The sequence below is a fragment of the Carassius carassius genome, chromosome 48 (genome assembly GCF_963082965.1).
Source record: "Carassius carassius chromosome 48, fCarCar2.1, whole genome shotgun sequence".
NCBI classification, from domain to species: Eukaryota; Metazoa; Chordata; class Actinopteri; order Cypriniformes; family Cyprinidae; genus Carassius; species Carassius carassius.
Window position 1 is genome coordinate 15,559,721 of NC_081802.1, and position 19,180 is coordinate 15,578,900.

At 42.8% G+C, this 19,180-nt stretch overlaps 1 protein-coding gene across 1 annotated transcript; it reads left to right on the forward strand.

Annotated features, from left to right (window-relative positions):
• Positions 1-12,131: 12,131 nt before the first annotated feature.
• On the forward strand, positions 12,132-14,425 carry LOC132131483 (zona pellucida sperm-binding protein 4-like). Its single transcript, XM_059543527.1, has 8 exons — positions 12,132-12,946; positions 13,016-13,203; positions 13,272-13,369; positions 13,441-13,598; positions 13,672-13,864; positions 13,937-14,084; positions 14,164-14,236; positions 14,316-14,425. Exons 1-8 carry the CDS (start codon positions 12,136-12,138, stop codon positions 14,390-14,392), a joined length of 1,746 nt encoding a protein of 581 aa, XP_059399510.1. The 5' UTR covers positions 12,132-12,135; the 3' UTR covers positions 14,393-14,425.
• Positions 14,426-19,180: the final 4,755 nt, after the last annotated feature.

A 19,180-nucleotide genomic window follows, 5' to 3' on the forward strand; every position in this document is an offset into this window, starting at 1 on the left:
CCTGTATCAGACGAAGATAAAGATTTGGAAAGAATGTTTAGCGTCCGCGTGAACGAGGCTTGAGAGAGTTGTCAGTGAAGATGTGGACGCAGCCTCTGTGTTGCTTTTATAAGCGTTTTTTCTCAATAAGAATTGAATCTTGAGATCCAATGAGAATCACCCAGTTGTTAATGAAGAGGGAGGGACTATCGTTAATTAGCTGAAATCTGTAGAATACAAAAAGACCAAAGGGCAGTAGCTTCACTTTGTGTTTAGCTGTTGAACAATGGCTGGAAGTTGGTGTTTGGCTCAGATTTTGGTGGTCTGTGCTTTCTGTCATGCTGTTCCACAGTGGAGTAAATCGCTTCAGGATGCTCAAGCTCTGATGATCCAGCAAACTGACCAGCAGTTTCAGCTCCAGAAGCCAGTTCAACAGCTAACTAACCAGCAGTTTCCGCCTCGGAAACCAGTTCAACAGCTAACTAACCAGCAATTTCCGCTCCAAAAGCCTGTTCCACAACTACCTACACCGCAGTTTCCGCTTCAGAAGCCAGTTCCACAACAACCTAAGCCGCAGTTTCCGCTTCAGAAGCCAGTTCCACAACAACCTAAGCTGCAGTTTCCGCTTCAGAAGCCAGTTCCACAACAACCTTACCCGCAGTTTCCGCTTCAGAAGCCAGTTCCACAACAACCTAAGCCGCAGTTTCCGATTCAGAAGCCAGTTAAACAGCAGTTTCAGAAGCCAGTAGTGCAGGCAGAGCCCCTTGATAAATGTGCTGTAGCTGATTCTGAGCAGATCCAATGTGGTCTACCTGGGATCAGTGGTGCTGAGTGTGAAGCTATCAACTGCTGCTTTAACGGACAGCAGTGTTTCTATGGGAGGGCAGGTAAGCGTTCTCCATCTTATTCTGTTCGTGTTAAACCGTTTCTCTGAATTTAACCTGCTCTTGTTCTAGTGACTGTCCAGTGTATTCGAGATGGTCAGTTTGTGGTAGTGGTGTCTCGAGACGTTACCTTGCCTCGACTGAGTCTGGATTCGGTTCATCTACTGGGTGGAAACGACCCACCTTGTGCTCCTGTGGGGTCTACACCTTCCTTTGCTATATACCAGTTCCCTGTGACCGCATGTGGCACGAGCGTGATGGTTAGCAGCTGCTACTGGTTTTATTCTGCATCGCTTGGACTGGATGCTGACACCGTTTCTATTCACAGGAGGACGGTGGATATGTGGTGTATGAAAACAGAATGACCTCATCGTATGAAGTGGGGATTGGACCATATGGTTCCATCACAAGGGACAGTCATTTTGAGTAGGTGATCCATGACTTGGTGTGACCACTAATCCCTGATAAATGCTACAAGCTCGCTGTGTGTCGTCCAGGTTTCTCTTCCAGTGTAGATATTCGGGAACTTCCGTGGAAGCTCTGGTTGTGGAGGTCAACTCTGTTCCTCCACCTCCACCAGTAGCTGCTCCTGGACCTCTCAGGGTGGAGCTCAGACTGGCCAATGGCCAATGTGTCACCAAAGGCTGTGCTGAAGGTAAGGTCTTGTCCTGTGTCTGCCTAAAGCCTTTCAAACTGGAGTCTGGTTAAACCCCAGTGTTGTTCCTCAGGGGATGAGGCCTACACGTCCTACTACAGTGACGCTGATTATCCCATCACAAAAGTCCTGCGAGAGCCTGTGTATGTTGAGGTGCACATTATGGAGAGGACTGACCCCAACATTGTCCTGATGCTGGGACGTTGTTGGACTACTTCAACCCCCAGTCCACTCAGTCTCCCCCAGTGGGACCTTCTGATCGACGGGTGCGTGTACAGCCAATCTTCATCCAGTTAGTCTGCTGGGAGACCCTTTCTAACCTTCTCTTTTGTCTTCAGATGCCCTTACCAGGACGACCGCTATCTGACCACACTGGTTCCAGTGACTGGATCGTCTGGTCTTCAGTTCCCAACCCACTACAAGCGCTTTGCTGTGAAGATGTTCACATTTGTAGATCCAGCCTCACTGGCTGCTCTGCAGGAAACCGTATGCCCCCCTTTACTTGAACATTTGTGTATTTACTACTTGTGGATTCTATGACTTGAGCCTCTTTCTTCCCTGTCAGATCTTCATCCACTGCAGTACAGAGGTGTGCCATCCATCATCTGGCTCTTGTGAGCAAAGCTGCACCAGGAAACGTGAGTTCTTGCTTTCTCTCGACAAAAAGGAACTGAGCATTTTAGAAGTGCGTTCTCACTTCTAACACTTCTCTTTCAGGAAGAGACACTCGTATCAAGGCTGTCTCTGGGGAGCAGACTGTGGTTTCTAGTGGAGAAGTTACTCTGGTCATGTAAATCTAGTGTTTTTAATAAACCGTGCAGAACCCTGAGGTATCTCTTTGTCTATTGTTTTGGTTGGGCAGAATCCGGGATTACATGCCTCTTCCCAGTTGTTTTTTCCTCACACTATTAAACCAAGGTTTCACAACCTTTTGTAAGGTTGTGCATTCCTTTATCCATCCTCCAGTTGTTAACCTGGGGCAGCACAAGGTTCCCCTTTTTTAATTTGTCTTCCAAACCGTAGTTTGGTTCCCGATATTCACAATATAAAGTTATGTGGATTACTTGCGGCTTTTGTTTTAAATCCAACTCAAATTGCTGAGCTCAAGTTTTAAATGGAAATCAATTCTCGACTGTCTTGAAGCAAACAAGAAACCGTGTCAATTGTCCTCAACTCAAAGTAATGATATTAAAGGGATCCTCCTCCCCAAAATGAAAATGGTGTCACTAATCACTTACCCCCGTGTCGTTCCAAACCTGTAGAACCTTCATTGGTCTTTGGGACCCAATTTAACCCCTTACTTGTCACCCCCCATTTTCAGCATGGAGACACGAATGACATGCCCAAAATTAAAAGGTTGCTGCTAACGAGTCTTTCTTACTAGATACATAATCAACATCTGTTCACAAAGCTGACACCTCAAAGTTTACTGTTCAGGAATCAGAATTACTCAGACGGTTATAATAGAGATATATGTAAGCTGAAACATGTCAGTAAAAATATTAAAAACCTATTTAAAAGTGACGTAGGATATGATTTTAGATACATAATGAAGCTAAAGCCACAAGTCTACTAATACTTCATTTTGATATTTCAGAATATAATCTCACAAAGTGTGAAATTTATGAAACCTTTTCTAAGACCGTGTCATGTGTGTTTTTAGAGAAGGCTAGTAAAATTGATTTATGACTCCTGGAATGCGATCATCTCTTGTTGGGACCGGCAAAACTGCCCCATTCATGATTCTATTGTTGTTACGAAACGAGCCTTTCACACATGGGCCAGGTATGACACAAAATCCTGATTCTTCATTTATCATTATGCCAGTATACATTTACCCCACTATTATCAAAAGCCTTACTATAAAAATACAACAAAACATTTTCTTACAACCTTTGACAAAATGATTACAAAATGCATTATGAAGAAGAACTGCACCTGCTATGTAGCTGCATTAGAGCTAACGTTAGCATCAAGCTACATAAGACTATTCATGAAAATTAACCGATTGTTTGTAATAACCTCCTTTTGCGATCACATGTGGAATTTTACTGCTGTAAAAATATGCTATTTATAGCCTTTTACGTCGCTGCACAAGTTAGCATTTCAGATGTACATTTTTAATAGTTATAAAAACGCCCAAAATCACATACCAACCATTAACTAACGTAATCGTGTGTTTATTATTTGGATATTTGGATATGATGGACAAGACACGGGCGAATCCGGTCTCTGTCAGCGCGCACACGGAAGACTATTCACACAGAGACAGGGCTGGGAGCGGATCATTATCATCAGATCACGTAAATCAGTGGAAAATGATTAGAAATGAGGATTCTGACTGAAGAAATATGAAGTAAACATCAGTAAATATATCTCTGTGTATATGCAACTTTTGACTATAAACCCTATTTGAACACAAACCACTGCAGACGTGACTGAATATGAATGCTTGGTGAATTTCTATTCTAAAAATGACTCCTATTTATTTTGTACTCCTGACATAAATGACGGTCACTGCAACAATGTTTTATCAAAACATTGGTCAAATATCGAAGCTAGAGTCTTTAAACTTTCAACTGATGCACCGTTTCTCCAGGTCAAGTGAGAGAGTGATGTTTAACGTACTGTGAAAGTAAAACAATAATCTGGGGCCGGTTTTTTGGGGTGGAGTATCCCTTTAGTATTGAAACCGCCCAAGATGTTGCACAAGTGACAAACCAACAGTTTTCAAAAAAGGTCATTCACTGAGAGTCCAAACATTAGTTCTATTTGGGTGTCATTTCGTCAATGATTTTTCAGAATTCTAACTGACCTGCTACTGCACAAAAAAACCCTTACGTCAGTACAGGTTCTGCAAGTTTGGCACACCAAATACTACACTGAACTTAAGCGATGCCTGCCGTTTTCCTAAAATGTAAAGCCTATAAATAACCCGTCTGAAGGTGGAAAATGTTGTGCCAGTGTTGATACTGGGAGTGCGCTTCTATTGTACATGGATTTGTTCAAGGAAGGGGACGTTCACACAGAACTCTTTTGGCACAAGTGCCAATTAACAGAATTCCCTTTACAGTACTCCTAAAAAAGGGAGCTCACAGCAGGTCCCTTTAAAAGGTTTATTAACTTCCCTTACGAGAAAAGGGAGCCTTTCCTTCTGGCAAGAGAATAGGTACAGTAGGACTACCCACTTCCTCGCACAAAATCAATTGGTTAAACTAGACAAGAAAAACAGAAACAAGAATAAGTTTGCTCCCCCACATTTATTGAAGACCAGCTAAAGTCTTCTTGTGCTCTTGAACCACTACAGGACCGAGCGAGGCCTTCCCTTCCCACTGAAGGCCTAGAAAAAGAAGACACCAAAGTTAAGTGCTTGAAGGGTCAAAAACCAAGCTTAAAAGCACCTTCCTACCTCCAAAAGGAGAAGCAGCAGTTCCACCATCAGGACCACATGTTGAGTCACAGCAACCACAAACCTGGTTGTTCCCATCAGCAGCAAGCCACCTGCAATACGACAAATCAGACTTGGCACCTTTAATGTATTCGTAAGTGGCATGAACATACCCATTGGCAAAGGAACAGGATTTGTGGAGCGCGTCACTAGGTGCAGAAGCAAGAGTGGCCTTCAGAACACACGTCATGTAGATCTGCAAGAGACACCACGGGTAAGGGGACACAAACCAAAGCAAATGGGAGAGGTCATTCTCAAACACTCATACATACAGAAGGACTGGATCCCCCCTGGAACATGAAGGCCTCCAGCTGGAACCGGATTTTGTCTTCCTGGGATCGAGGCATGAAGCGCGAGCTGGAAGCTGTGACCTTGGCATCCACAAGACATCTAAGGAGTAAAAAGTAGTTGTCAGGGACAAAGTGGTTACAAGGAGCAAACGCGAGAACAAGTCAACTCTGCAGCATCTGGTGACATGAACACACCCATGATTCTCAATGAACCAATATCTCGGAAGGGCGTTCACATCAGGTACTTGGGTGGCCACACAGCTGTCCACAAACACACGCAGAGGGACGTGGTTGTATACCTTCACAGATGCCTCAACATTAATAACGTCACCCAGGAAGTAGGAGTTTGAAGGCCTCTCATAGGACCAGTCATCTGCAAGAGGGAAGAACTGCTTAGGTACAGCCTCGTTCAGAAGGCAGAAGGTCTAGAGAAACTGCACAAACCAGTCATGAGCTTCAGGGAGAACACCAAGACTTCTTCACCAGCCTCCGTTGAGGCATAAGGGACCCAAGTTGGCTTCAAGGCACTACTGCTGACATTTTGAAACCTGCAGTTCAAGAAGTGACCAATTAAATGGGCTTCCAGTTCCACCACTGCAAGCAATGCCACAAGTCACAAAAGGTCGCTTACCTTTGATAGTGGCATTGAACTCCAATAACTGCACCACCTGCACGGGTAATCGGAGTGCCAGCAAACGCCTCAGGAGTGTAGGTAAGGGCAAAGGTGTAGACAAGCTCATCCTTGGTCATCTATAGGAGACTGACGTTGTTACCAAGAGGGTTCTCCGAAAAAGAGAACCCATTCCAAAAGGCATCTTAGCAAGTCCTGCCATAACACTTGGTTACCCGAGTAAGCAGTTATTAAGAGTCTTTCCCACTATAAGAGAACCGTCCCATGGATGGTTCCCTGAATCTAGAACGTCGATACCAAAACAAGGGCCTATTTTTAGTAGGGTTCAATAAATCTAGTAACACTTAACAGCTCTTACCATCAAGACACTGTTGCAGTCCTGCAGTTCATTCTCAAAGAAGAGCACCTTAGAGCCTGGGACCAAACCGACAACAGGACATCCTCCCAGAGTCAGACCAGATGGCTGGATCAGTTCACCATTGCTAAACAAGTCCTGCTGTACCTCCACATGAATCCGGTTCTCACCGCATTGAATAGCTACACTACTGGGGGTCACAGGTTGCCTCAAATGGAAATCCACCGCCATCTCACTCGGCACTTCTGGAACAACGGGGAACCTCCAGTCCAAAGGCTTCACTGGACCCTGCAACACCTGCTTCTCCTGAAGACCAAGAGGCTCTTGTGCAAATCCTCTGTAGTCGAGACTCTGAAACGGAGAGGCCTTCTGCAAAGTGTTCCCGAGCACTTGAGAAGAAACAGGCACTCTGGAAGCTGGATACAATTGATGCTTCTTGCTTTTCGGACTTTGACTGGAACTCAAACTTCCAAAAGCATTCTTCAGATCAAACACCACAAGCACAACCAGCACTAACACACATTGCAAAAGACCCATCCTGACAAACGTTAACACAATACCCACCAGTGCTCGTCTTTGCCATTAAGTACAGCTTTGAATTTAAGCGGCTCCTCCCCTTTCAGCTTGATTGATTACCTTTGGACCTCCAAAGGTCTCTGGACCTGTAATTAACAAATGAGAACGTTCTGGAATGTCACTAGCCAATGGAAGGCTTGAAAAGGATCTGAGATTTTCATCTACACTTATTCACAATTTTACAATTAAAGTTTGACAGTGTGTCTATGATAGACAAAGAATGTCATTACAAAAGCGCCTGATATGACTCAAATAATAGAGAATATTCATAAAAATCTCTCTCTCTTTTAATGGATCCTCTGCAGTGAATGGGTGGCATCAGAACGAAAGTCCAAAGAGCTATTATAAATATCAAAATAATCCACAAGTAATTCACATCAATTACGGTCTTGTGAAGGGAAAGGCTGTGTGTTTATAAGAAACAAATCCATCGTTGAGAAATTCAAATTCAAATTATTGCTTCCAGCCAAAATATGAGCTCATAATCCCAGTTAAAGGTGCCATAGAATGCATTGATACTATATTTTAAATGATATCTACATAAAAGGTACGTGGCTTGGGTATGGGCAAAAATTCTCTGGAACGGTTTTACATGTCCATTTACAACCCTGGGATTTGTCCCTAGAATTATTTGGAAGGGTCATGAACAATAATGTTGAGCTCTGCTCTGATTGGCTGTTTCACAGCGCGGATCTCTTCTGTCCAGCGTGAACGATGGCGAGATTAGGCATTAAAACCTGATATGTTTGAGCCTGTATCAGACGAAGATAAAAGGCTTGTTTGAGATGAGCAAAATCTGCGCAGAATCGATCACCGGTGATCAGCGCGAGATGCATGCCGGTTAGAAATGTGTCCGAGTGCGGTCCGCCTTGCTCTGATGTCATGCTGACGTATGTCAAAAATCTCTCGCGAGCGCAAGGCGCACCTGTCGGATTCTGCAGTCGCGCGCAGTTGCTCTCCACCGACTGCGCTGATCAAAAGCATGATGGGAAACGACTTGCTGACGACACAGCTTAATGGTCATTGGCAGCGAATGTCAGCTGATATTTTTTTTCCCTTAATTCCAAGAAGTCCATTAGCATAATACTATAAGTATTTAGGACATGTGCTTTATATACCCTTTTATTTTCTTGGTTTAAAGTTCTGTTTGTTGTCATTTTCTCTTTATTGTATTGCATGCTTGTGTTAATTTTGTACATTGAGATTTTTGAACAACAGTAATCCATTAAATAAATTAGTCAATCAAACATGCATATCTAATGTGACGGTTTTACAATAAGGCCTCATGTTTGTGTTTTTATCTAAGATCTTTATCTAGGTATGTCTTATTCCAGGAGTGCAGTAAACAAAACCCACAAATGCATGCTAATTTCTTAATTTAGAATGTGTTTTTGTTTTATATAATTTTTGAATATTAATTAGCTGTACACACTTTTATTGGTCATTAAACATGAAATCCAAACTTACATTAAGGTGACACACAATTGTGTAATATATTTATATGGAATATTTTTCATGTAAAAAAGGGATAGTTCACCCAAAGATTTTTTTTCTTTGGGTAAACTATCCCTTAAGTAGGATATACATCAAGTTAATCAGCTGTGCCATGTCCCACTCTTAAATGTTTAACCCATAATTAGGGATAACAATGTAAATTTAATGCAGCATCTGTTTGCTCATCATTTCTCATTATGGCTTTGATTATAAAAGGCATCCACAAAGTTTACAATTGTAGCAAGATGGAGAATATGTTACTAAAACTATCAGACTCCCAGGGAGCAATCACATTAACAGTAAGCAAAGAAATTGCTGAGAGAATAAAGAATGGTAAGTAAAAAAATAAATAAAAAATTGGTTGCTTGATGATGTAAAAATAATGAATTTTATTTTTATTGATTGAAATTCGTTTTTTATAGACAAAAAATATGCAGCATATATAATGCAACAAGTGAGATCTGCAGAACAGAAACAAGGTAAGGCATTTTTCTTTTAACCATAATAACATTATAACGTTTAGAATGATCATGGGGATTTTTTATTATTGTGTTCTCTTTAGCAGATACTACCCACTGTCCAGCATCTCTGTCTCAGTGTCCCCCTCCTGTTACTACTCTGTCTCAACTTCCCCCTCCACGTCCAGCATCTCTGTCTCAGTGTCCCCCTCTTGTTACTACTCTGTCTCAACTTCCACCTCCACGTCCAGCATCTCTGTCTCAGTGTCCCCCTCTTGTTACTACTCTGTCTCAACTTCCCCCTCCACGTCCAGCATCTCTGTCTCAGTGTCCCCCTCCAGTGATTGATCATCCAGTATCCCTTGTCGAGTGCCCTGTTGAAACAAGGAAAATAAATCTCACACAAACACACAATCTTCAATCCCCTTCCATGCAGTCAGAATGTGAAGAAACCCAACAAGGTATGCACTGTTTCTAATATGTATAAAGTTAACTAATATCCAATATGTATAAAGTTGATCTTTCACAATTTTAAACGGCTGTTTTCATAGAATTCACACACAGGACCACGCTGCTGCTGCTTGACCTCACACAAATGTATCTGCATTTGTACTACAGAAATAAAATAGCATTTTACAAAAAGCTGGAGCAAGCCTTCAAAGAAAAAGGTTACAACATCAGCAATGAAAAATTGCGCAAAAAACTTGGCAACATGATCACTACTTACAAAAGGGCTAAAGACCGGTGTCGGTCAACAGGAGAGGGAAAAGTTACATGGGAGTATTACAAGGTTGGTGTGCTTTTTGTATTGAAATTACTGCAAATCACTGGGTTTACATAAAAAATAATTTCTAAAGCATCTCTATTTACATTGTTTTACATGTTTTCTCAAAGGAAATGGAAGACTTATTTGGGAAATCTGGAGTTGGGAGTGCACCATCAGGCACAATCTGCTCGACTCCTCTGTTCAACACTACCTCATCCCAGACCAAGTCCTCAATTGCACAGGCCACAGGCTCCCAAGAACAGCCTCTCCCAGAAGAACAACCAGGTCCCTCCACTGCTATGCCCTCCAAAGAAATGCACAGAAGGAGACAAACAGCATCAACATTCTGTGAAGTTTATGAAGCGCATTCAGAGAGGAGAACAGCTGCTCTAGAGTCACTAGTGCGGCCTGACTTGGAACGCAGAAGAAGGCTTAAAGAGAGGCGGAGAAGGATGTTTGAAAAAAAATCTCTTACCTGCCTTGGAGAAATCATTGAACAACTAAAAAAAAATCAGTAAATCCCAGGAAATGATAATCGATCTATTAAAAAATAAAGTTTAACCATATAATCCATTCCCATGTGTATCATCATTTTATTGCTTATCACATCATTATTATAGAGAACACAAACATTCCTCCCTAGAGAGGGGACAGTGGTTGACTAGCAGAATATATGTCAATCATTTGATAGTAAGTGCTTAAAATAATCCTGTACAATCCCATCCACCACCTCACAAAACAGTTAAATCAAAAACCTTCTTAAGATAAGTTTAATGGAGGGAATTGTTGAAGGTAGAACAAGTAAATGTGATGTTCACAGGCGGCCACAGATTGCATCTCTATAATGTGAAGCATTATTGTGAATGTGGGCTTCTGGTGGGTATGGCTCATCCTCCATAACATCTGCCTGCTGATCCTCGTCAATTTGGTCATTGGATTTCAGGCAGATGTTATGAAGAATGCAACAGGCTGTGACTGCAGAAGAAATGTTCTTTACTTTTTTCATGTGAAGACATCTGAGTCTCCTGAATTTTGATTTTAAAATTCCAAATGCATGCTCAATAACTACACGAGCAGAATTCAGTTTCCTATTGAAGCATCTCTGCCTGAAAGTCAAGTGGCCATTGTCTCTGTATGGCTTCATAAGCTGAAGCGAGAGAGGGTATGCAGAATCTCCAATTATATGCATGCCCTCAGGAACCAGGGAATGTGGATCTTCCTCAAGAAGTCGGCCTACCTCTGACAACCGAAATGCCCTTGAATCATGCCAACTACCAGGGTGACCCACACTGACATGACAGAACCGCCGCTGACTGTCACAGAATCCTGTAAGAATTACAGAATAGAACTGTTTCCTATTGATATAGGCCACAGGATTCTCACAGTGCGGTTTTACTATTGGAATGTGGCATCCATCAACTGCACAGACAGTGTTAGGAAACCCAGCTGTTTCAAATTCTAACTGTGATATGTGCAGGGCTTGTCCTCTGGGCCAGGAGATGTAATGTGACAAATGTGTTATTACAAGAGAACAGAAATCATGCAGGTGTGTTGAAACTGTAGATTTGGTTATGTTAAATCTGTCTGCCACTCCTCTATAGGACTCTTGGTTGGAAAGAGTCCATAGAGAGGCAAGTATACTGTTTGTCAGCGGCACCTTAGTCTGCTGTTTATTCATGTAAAAAGGACCAAGTGTATTAATTAAATCCTGCATTAGGAAGAGAAAAAAAATAGTTATCATATAATAAAACCATGGACACATGAATTTGCATGGGGGGAGCATATGCCTAACATGATGTTTTGTTTGCCTACATACCTCCACATGACCTCTAGAAAGTCTGAAATGACTTTGAAACTCAGAAGGACTGTACAAATGGACCACATTCTCAACAAAGTGAGGAATTTTAGGGACATTCCTAGGAGAGAGAAAACATTTATTTTACGTTTTAATTAAATCCTTTAAACCTTTATTTTATTTAGTGCTGAATTATCTGCAGTCTGGACTGTTTATTTTCATTAGATCTATTCAACTTGCAACATACCAAGACCAGATAGATTTATATCCCTACTATTTACTGAAAAAGCCATTTTAAGTAATGAGCACTTCACCTTAAGTGATTCTCCTCATCATAACCATCTTCGTGCAAAAGCAGTGGTATTTCAATTGCATCCACTTCGTCTGCGATAAAGAACGCGAACGCGATCTCTTCCATTGCTGACGTTTGCAGTCCACAACACAGCGAGATTCAGGAAGTGTCCGGCTTGCCTGCACTTTTTTAACTCCTCCCCTTACTGCAGCCGCCTACTCTCGCTTACAATTCAGGCGAGGCAAGGCGCATCTCAAACAAGCCTAAAGATTTGGAAAGAATGTTTAGCGTCCGCGTGAACGAGGCTTGAGAGAGTTGTCAGTGAAGATGTGGACGCAGCCTCTGTGTTGCTTTTATAAGCGTTTTTTCTCAATAAGAATTGAATCTTGAGATCCAATGAGAATCACCCAGTTGTTAATGAAGAGGGAGGGACTATCGTTAATTAGCTGAAATCTGTAGAATACAAAAAGACCAAAGGGCAGTAGCTTCACTTTGTGTTTAGCTGTTGAACAATGGCTGGAAGTTGGTGTTTGGCTCAGATTTTGGTGGTCTGTGCTTTCTGTCATGCTGTTCCACAGTGGAGTAAATCGCTTCAGGATGCTCAAGCTCTGATGATCCAGCAAACTGACCAGCAGTTTCAGCTCCAGAAGCCAGTTCAACAGCTAACTAACCAGCAGTTTCCGCCTCGGAAACCAGTTCAACAGCTAACTAACCAGCAATTTCCGCTCCAAAAGCCTGTTCCACAACTACCTACACCGCAGTTTCCGCTTCAGAAGCCAGTTCCACAACAACCTAACCCGCAGTTTCCGCTTCAGAAGCCAGTTCCACAACAACCTAAGCTGCAGTTTCCGCTTCAGAAGCCAGTTCCACAACAACCTAAGCCGCAGTTTCCGCTTCAGAAGCCAGTTCCACAACAACCTAAGCTGCAGTTTCCGCTTCAGAAGCCAGTTCCACAACAACCTAACCCGCAGTTTCCGCTTCAGAAGCCAGTTCCACAACAACCTAAGCCGCAGTTTCCGCTTCAGAAGCCAGTTCCACAACAACCTAAGCTGCAGTTTCCGCTTCAGAAGCCAGTTCCACAACAACCTAAGCCGCAGTTTCTGCTTCAGAAGCCAGTTCCACAACAACCTAAGCCGCAGTTTCCGATTCAGAAGCCAGTTAAACAGCAGTTTCAGAAGCCAGTAGCGCAGGCAGAGCCCCTTGATAAATGTGCTGTAGCTGATTCTGAGCAGATCCAATGTGGTCTACCTGGGATCAGTGGTGCTGAGTGTGAAGCTATCAACTGCTGCTTTAACGGACAGCAGTGTTTCTATGGGAGGGCAGGTAAGCGTTCTCCATCTTATTCTGTTCGTGTTAAACCGTTTCTCTGAATTTAATCTGCTCTTGTTCTAGTGACTGTCCAGTGTATTCGAGATGGTCAGTTTGTGGTAGTGGTGTCTCGAGACGTTACCTTGCCTCGACTGAGTCTGGATTCGGTTCATCTACTGGGTGGAAACGACCCACCTTGTGCTCCTGTGGGGTCTACACCTTCCTTTGCTATATACCAGTTCCCTGTGACCGCATGTGGCACGAGCGTGATGGTTAGCAGCTGCTACTGGTTTTATTCTGCATCGCTTGGACTGGATGCTGACACCGTTTCTATTCACAGGAGGACGGTGGATATGTGGTGTATGAAAACAGAATGACCTCATCGTATGAAGTGGGGATTGGACCATATGGTTCCATCACAAGGGACAGTCATTTTGAGTAGGTGATCCATGACTTGGTGTGACCACTAATCCCTGATAAATGCTACAAGCTCGCTGTGTGTCGTCCAGGTTTCTCTTCCAGTGTAGATATTCGGGAACTTCCGTGGAAGCTCTGGTTGTGGAGGTCAACTCTGTTCCTCCACCTCCACCAGTAGCTGCTCCTGGACCTCTCAGGGTGGAGCTCAGACTGGCCAATGGCCAATGTGTCACCAAAGGCTGTGCTGAAGGTAAGGTCTTGTCCTGTGTCTGCCTAAAGCCTTTCAAACTGGAGTCTGGTTAAACCCCAGTGTTGTTCCTCAGGGGATGAGGCCTACACGTCCTACTACAGTGACGCTGATTATCCCATCACAAAAGTCCTGCGAGAGCCTGTGTATGTTGAGGTGCACATTATGGAGAGGACTGACCCCAACATTGTCCTGATGCTGGGACGTTGTTGGACTACTTCAACCCCCAGTCCACTCAGTCTCCCCCAGTGGGACCTTCTGATCGACGGGTGCGTGTACAGCCAATCTTCATCCAGTTAGTCTGCTGGGAGACCCTTTCTAACCTTCTCTTTTGTCTTCAGATGCCCTTACCAGGACGACCGCTATCTGACCACACTGGTTCCAGTGACTGGATCGTCTGGTCTTCAGTTCCCAACCCACTACAAGCGCTTTGCTGTGAAGATGTTCACATTTGTAGATCCAGCCTCACTGGCTGCTCTGCAGGAAACCGTATGCCCCCCTTTACTTGAACATTTGTGTATTTACTACTTGTGGATTCTATGACTTGAGCCTCTTTCTTCCCTGTCAGATCTTCATCCACTGCAGTACAGAGGTGTGCCATCCATCATCTGGCTCTTGTGAGCAAAGCTGCAACAGGAAACGTGAGTTCTTGCTTTCTCTCGACAAAAAGGAACTGAGCATTTTAGAAGTGCGTTCTCACTTCTAACACTTCTCTTTCAGGAAGAGACACTCGTATCAAGGCTGTCTCTGGGGAGCAGACTGTGGTTTCTAGTGGAGAAGTTACTCTGGTCATGTAAATCTAGTGTTTTTAATAAACCGTGCAGAACCCTGAGGTATCTCTTTGTCTATTGTTTTGGTTGGGCAGAATCCGGGATTACATGCCTCTTCCCAGTTGTTTTTTCCTCACACTATTAAACCAAGGTTTCACAACCTTTTGTAAGGTTGTGCATTCCTTTATCCATCCTCCAGTTGTTAACCTGGGGCAGCACAAGGTTCCCCTTTTTTAATTTGTCTTCCAAACCGTAGTTTGGTTCCCGATATTCACAATATAAAGTTATGTGGATTACTTGCGGCTTTTGTTTTAAATCCAACTCAAATTGCTGAGCTCAAGTTTTAAATGGAAATCAATTCTCGACTGTCTTGAAGCAAACAAGAAACCGTGTCAATTGTCCTCAACTCAAAGTAATGATATTAAAGGGATCCTCCTCCCCAAAATGAAAATGGTGTCACTAATCACTTACCCCCGTGTCGTTCCAAACCTGTAGAACCTTCATTGGTCTTTGGGACCCAATTTAACCCCTTACTTGTCACCCCCCATTTTCAGCATGGAGACACGAATGACATGCCCAAAATTAAAAGGTTGCTGCTAACGAGTCTTTCTTACTAGATACATAATCAACATCTGTTCACAAAGCTGACACCTCAAAGTTTACTGTTCAGGAATCAGAATTACTCAGACGGTTATAATAGAGATATATGTAAGCTGAAACATGTCAGTAAAAATATTAAAAACCTATTTAAAAGTGACGTAGGATATGATTTTAGATACATAATGAAGCTAAAGCCACAAGTCTACTAATACTTCATTTTGATATTTCAGAATATAATCTCACAAAGTGTGAAATTTATGAAACCTTTTCTAAGACCGTGTCATGTGTGTTTTTAGAGAAGGCTAGTAAAATTGATTTATGACTCCTGGAATGCGATCATCTCTTGTTGGGACCGGCAAAACTGCCCCATTCATGATTCTATTGTTGTTACGAAACGAGCCTTTCACACATGGGCCAGGTATGACACAAAATCCTGATTCTTCATTTATCATTATGCCAGTATACATTTACCCCACTATTATCAAAAGCCTTACTATAAAAATACAACAAAACATTTTCTTACAACCTTTGACAAAATGATTACAAAATGCATTATGAAGAAGAACTGCACCTGCTATGTAGCTGCATTAGAGCTAACGTTAGCATCAAGCTACATAAGACTATTCATGAAAATTAACCGATTGTTTGTAATAACCTCCTTTTGCGATCACATGTGGAATTTTACTGCTGTAAAAATATGCTATTTATAGCCTTTTACGTCGCTGCACAAGTTAGCATTTCAGATGTACATTTTTAATAGTTATAAAAACGCCCAAAATCACATACCAACCATTAACTAACGTAATCGTGTGTTTATTATTTGGATATTTCATGGGTACAGAGGTTTCTCTGTGTGGTTGTGGTCAGATATCGACACAGAAGTGTACAGGAAATGCATCATGGGTAGGATGGGGCGGGATATGATGCACAGTTATGATGGACAAGACACGGGCGAATCCGGTCTCTGTCAGCGCGCACACGGAAGACTATTCACACAGAGACAGGGCTGGGAGCGGATCATTATCATCAGATCACGTAAATCAGTGGAAAATGATTAGAAATGAGGATTCTGACTGAAGAAATATGAAGTAAACATCAGTAAATATATCTCTGTGTATATGCAACTTTTGACTATAAACCCTATTTGAACACAAACCACTGCAGACGTGACTGAATATGAATGCTTGGTGAATTTCTATTCTAAAAATGACTCCTATTTATTTTGTACTCCTGACATAAATGACGGTCACTGCAACAATGTTTTATCAAAACATTGGTCAAATATCGAAGCTAGAGTCTTTAAACTTTCAACTGATGCACCGTTTCTCCAGGTCAAGTGAGAGAGTGATGTTTAACGTACTGTGAAAGTAAAACAATAATCTGGGGCCGGTTTTTTGGGGTGGAGTATCCCTTTAGTATTGAAACCGCCCAAGATGTTGCACAAGTGACAAACCAACAGTTTTCAAAAAAGGTCATTCACTGAGAGTCCAAACATTAGTTCTATTTGGGTGTCATTTCGTCAATGATTTTTCAGAATTCTAACTGACCTGCTACTGCACAAAAAACCCCTTACGTCAGTACAGGTTCTGCAAGTTTGGCACACCAAATACTACACTGAACTTAAGCGATGCCTGCCGTTTTCCTAAAATGTAAAGCCTATAAATAACCCGTCTGAAGGTGGAAAATGTTGTGCCAGTGTTGATACTGGGAGTGCGCTTCTATTGTACATGGATTTGTTCAAGGAAGGGGACGTTCACACAGAACTCTTTTGGCACAAGTGCCAATTAACAGAATTCCCTTTACAGTACTCCTAAAAAAGGGAGCTCACAGCAGGTCCCTTTAAAAGGTTTATTAACTTCCCTTACGAGAAAAGGGAGCCTTTCCTTCTGGCAAGAGAATAGGTACAGTAGGACTACCCACTTCCTCGCACAAAATCAATTGGTTAAACTAGACAAGAAAAACAGAAACAAGAATAAGTTTGCTCCCCCACATTTATTGAAGACCAGCTAAAGTCTTCTTGTGCTCTTGAACCACTACAGGACCGAGCGAGGCCTTCCCTTCCCACTGAAGGCCTAGAAAAAGCAGACACCAAAGTTAAGTGCTTGAAGGGTCAAAAACCAAGCTTAAAAGCACCTTCCTACCTCCAAAAGGAGAAGCAGCAGTTCCACCATCAGGACCACATGTTGAGTCACAGCAACCACAAACCTGGTTGTTCCCATCAGCAGCAAGCCACCTGCAATACGAAAAATCAGACTTGGCACCTTTAATGTATTCGTAAGTGGCATGAACATACCCATTGGCAAAGGAACAGGATTTGTGGAGCGCGTCACTAGGTGCAGAAGCAAGAGTGGCCTTCAGAACACACGTCATGTAGATCTGCAAGAGACACCACGGGTAAGGGGACACAAACCAAAGCAAATGGGAGAGGTCATTCTCAAACACTCATACATACAGAAGGACTGGATCCCCCCTGGAACATGAAGGCCTCCAGCTGGAACCGGATTTTGTCTTCCTGGGATCGAGGCATGAAGCGCGAGCTGGAAGCTGTGACCTTGGCATCCACAAGACATCTAAGGAGTAAAAAGTAGTTGTCAGGGACAAAGTGGTTACAAGGAGCAAACGCGAGAACAAGTCAACTCTGCAGCATCTGGTGACATGAACACACCCATGATTCTCAATGAACCAATATCTCGGAAGGGCGTTCACATCAGGTACTTGGGTGGCCACACAGCTGTCCACAAACACACGCAGAGGGACGTGGTTGTATACCTTCACAGATGCCTCAACATTAATAACGTCACCCAGGAAGTAGGAGTTTGAAGGCCTCTCATAGGACCAGTCATCTGCAAGAGGGAAGAACTGCTTAGGTACAGCCTCGTTCAGAAGGCAGAAGGTCTAGAGAAACTGCACAAACCAGTCATGAGCTTCAGGGAGAACACCAAGACTTCTTCACCAGCCTCCGTTGAGGCATAAGGGACCCAAGTTGGCTTCAAGGCACTACTGCTGACATTTTGAAACCTGCAGTTCAAGAAGTGACCAATTAAATGGGCTTCCAGTTCCACCACTGCAAGCAATGCCACAAGTCACAAAAGGTCGCTTACCTTTGATAGTGGCATTGAACTCCAATAACTGCACCACCTGCACGGGTAATCGGAGTGCCAGCAAACGCCTCAGGAGTGTAGGTAAGGGCAAAGGTGTAGACAAGCTCATCCTTGGTCATCTATAGGAGACTGACGTTGTTACCAAGAGGGTTCTCCGAAAAAGAGAACCCATTCCAAAAGGCATCTTAGCAAGTCCTGCCATAACACTTGGTTACCCGAGTAAGCAGTTATTAAGAGTCTTTCCCACTATAAGAGAACCGTCCCATGGATGGTTCCCTGAATCTAGAACGTCGATACCAAAACAAGGGCCTATTTTTAGTAGGGTTCAATAAATCTAGTAACACTTAACAGCTCTTACCATCAAGACACTGTTGCAGTCCTGCAGTTCATTCTCAAAGAAGAGCACCTTAGAGCCTGGGACCAAACCGACAACAGGAGCTATTATAAATATCAAAATAATCCACAAGTAATTCACATCAATTACGGTCTTGTGAAGGGAAAGGCTGTGTGTTTATAAGAAACAAATCCATCGTTGAGAAATTCAAATTCAAATTATTGCTTCCAGCCAAAATATGAGCTCATAATCCCAGTTAAAGGTGCCATAGAATGCATTGATACTATATTTTAAATGATATCTACATAAAAGGTACGTGGCTTGGGTATGGGCAAAAATTCTCTGGAACGGTTTTACATGTCCATTTACAACCCTGGGATTTGTCCCTAGAATTATTTGGAAGGGTCATGAACAATAATGTTGAGCTCTGCTCTGATTGGCTGTTTCACAGCGCGGATCTCTTCTGTCCAGCGTGAACGATGGCGAGATTAGGCATTAAAACCTGATATGTTTGAGCCTGTATCAGACGAAGATAAAGATTTGGAAAGAATGTTTAGCGTCCGCGTGAACGAGGCTTGAGAGAGTTGTCAGTGAAGATGTGGACGCAGCCTCTGTGTTGCTTTTATAAGCGTTTTTTCTCAATAAGAATTGAATCTTGAGATCCAATGAGAATCACCCAGTTGTTAATGAAGAGGGAGGGACTATCGTTAATTAGCTGAAATCTGTAGAATACAAAAAGACCAAAGGGCAGTAGCTTCACTTTGTGTTTAGCTGTTGAAC

Bases quoted from the DNA above. Each gene is read 5' to 3' on its own strand.
- LOC132131483 (XM_059543527.1), top strand. From the start codon at position 12,136: ATGGCTGGAAGTTGGTGTTTGGCTCAGATTTTGGTGGTCTGTGCTTTC. The intron at 13,370-13,440 runs GTAGGTGATCCA...TGTGTCGTCCAG, and splicing joins ACAAGGGACAGTCATTTTGA to GTTTCTCTTCCAGTGTAGAT. The intron at 13,865-13,936 runs GTGCGTGTACAG...TTTTGTCTTCAG, and splicing joins TGGGACCTTCTGATCGACGG to ATGCCCTTACCAGGACGACC.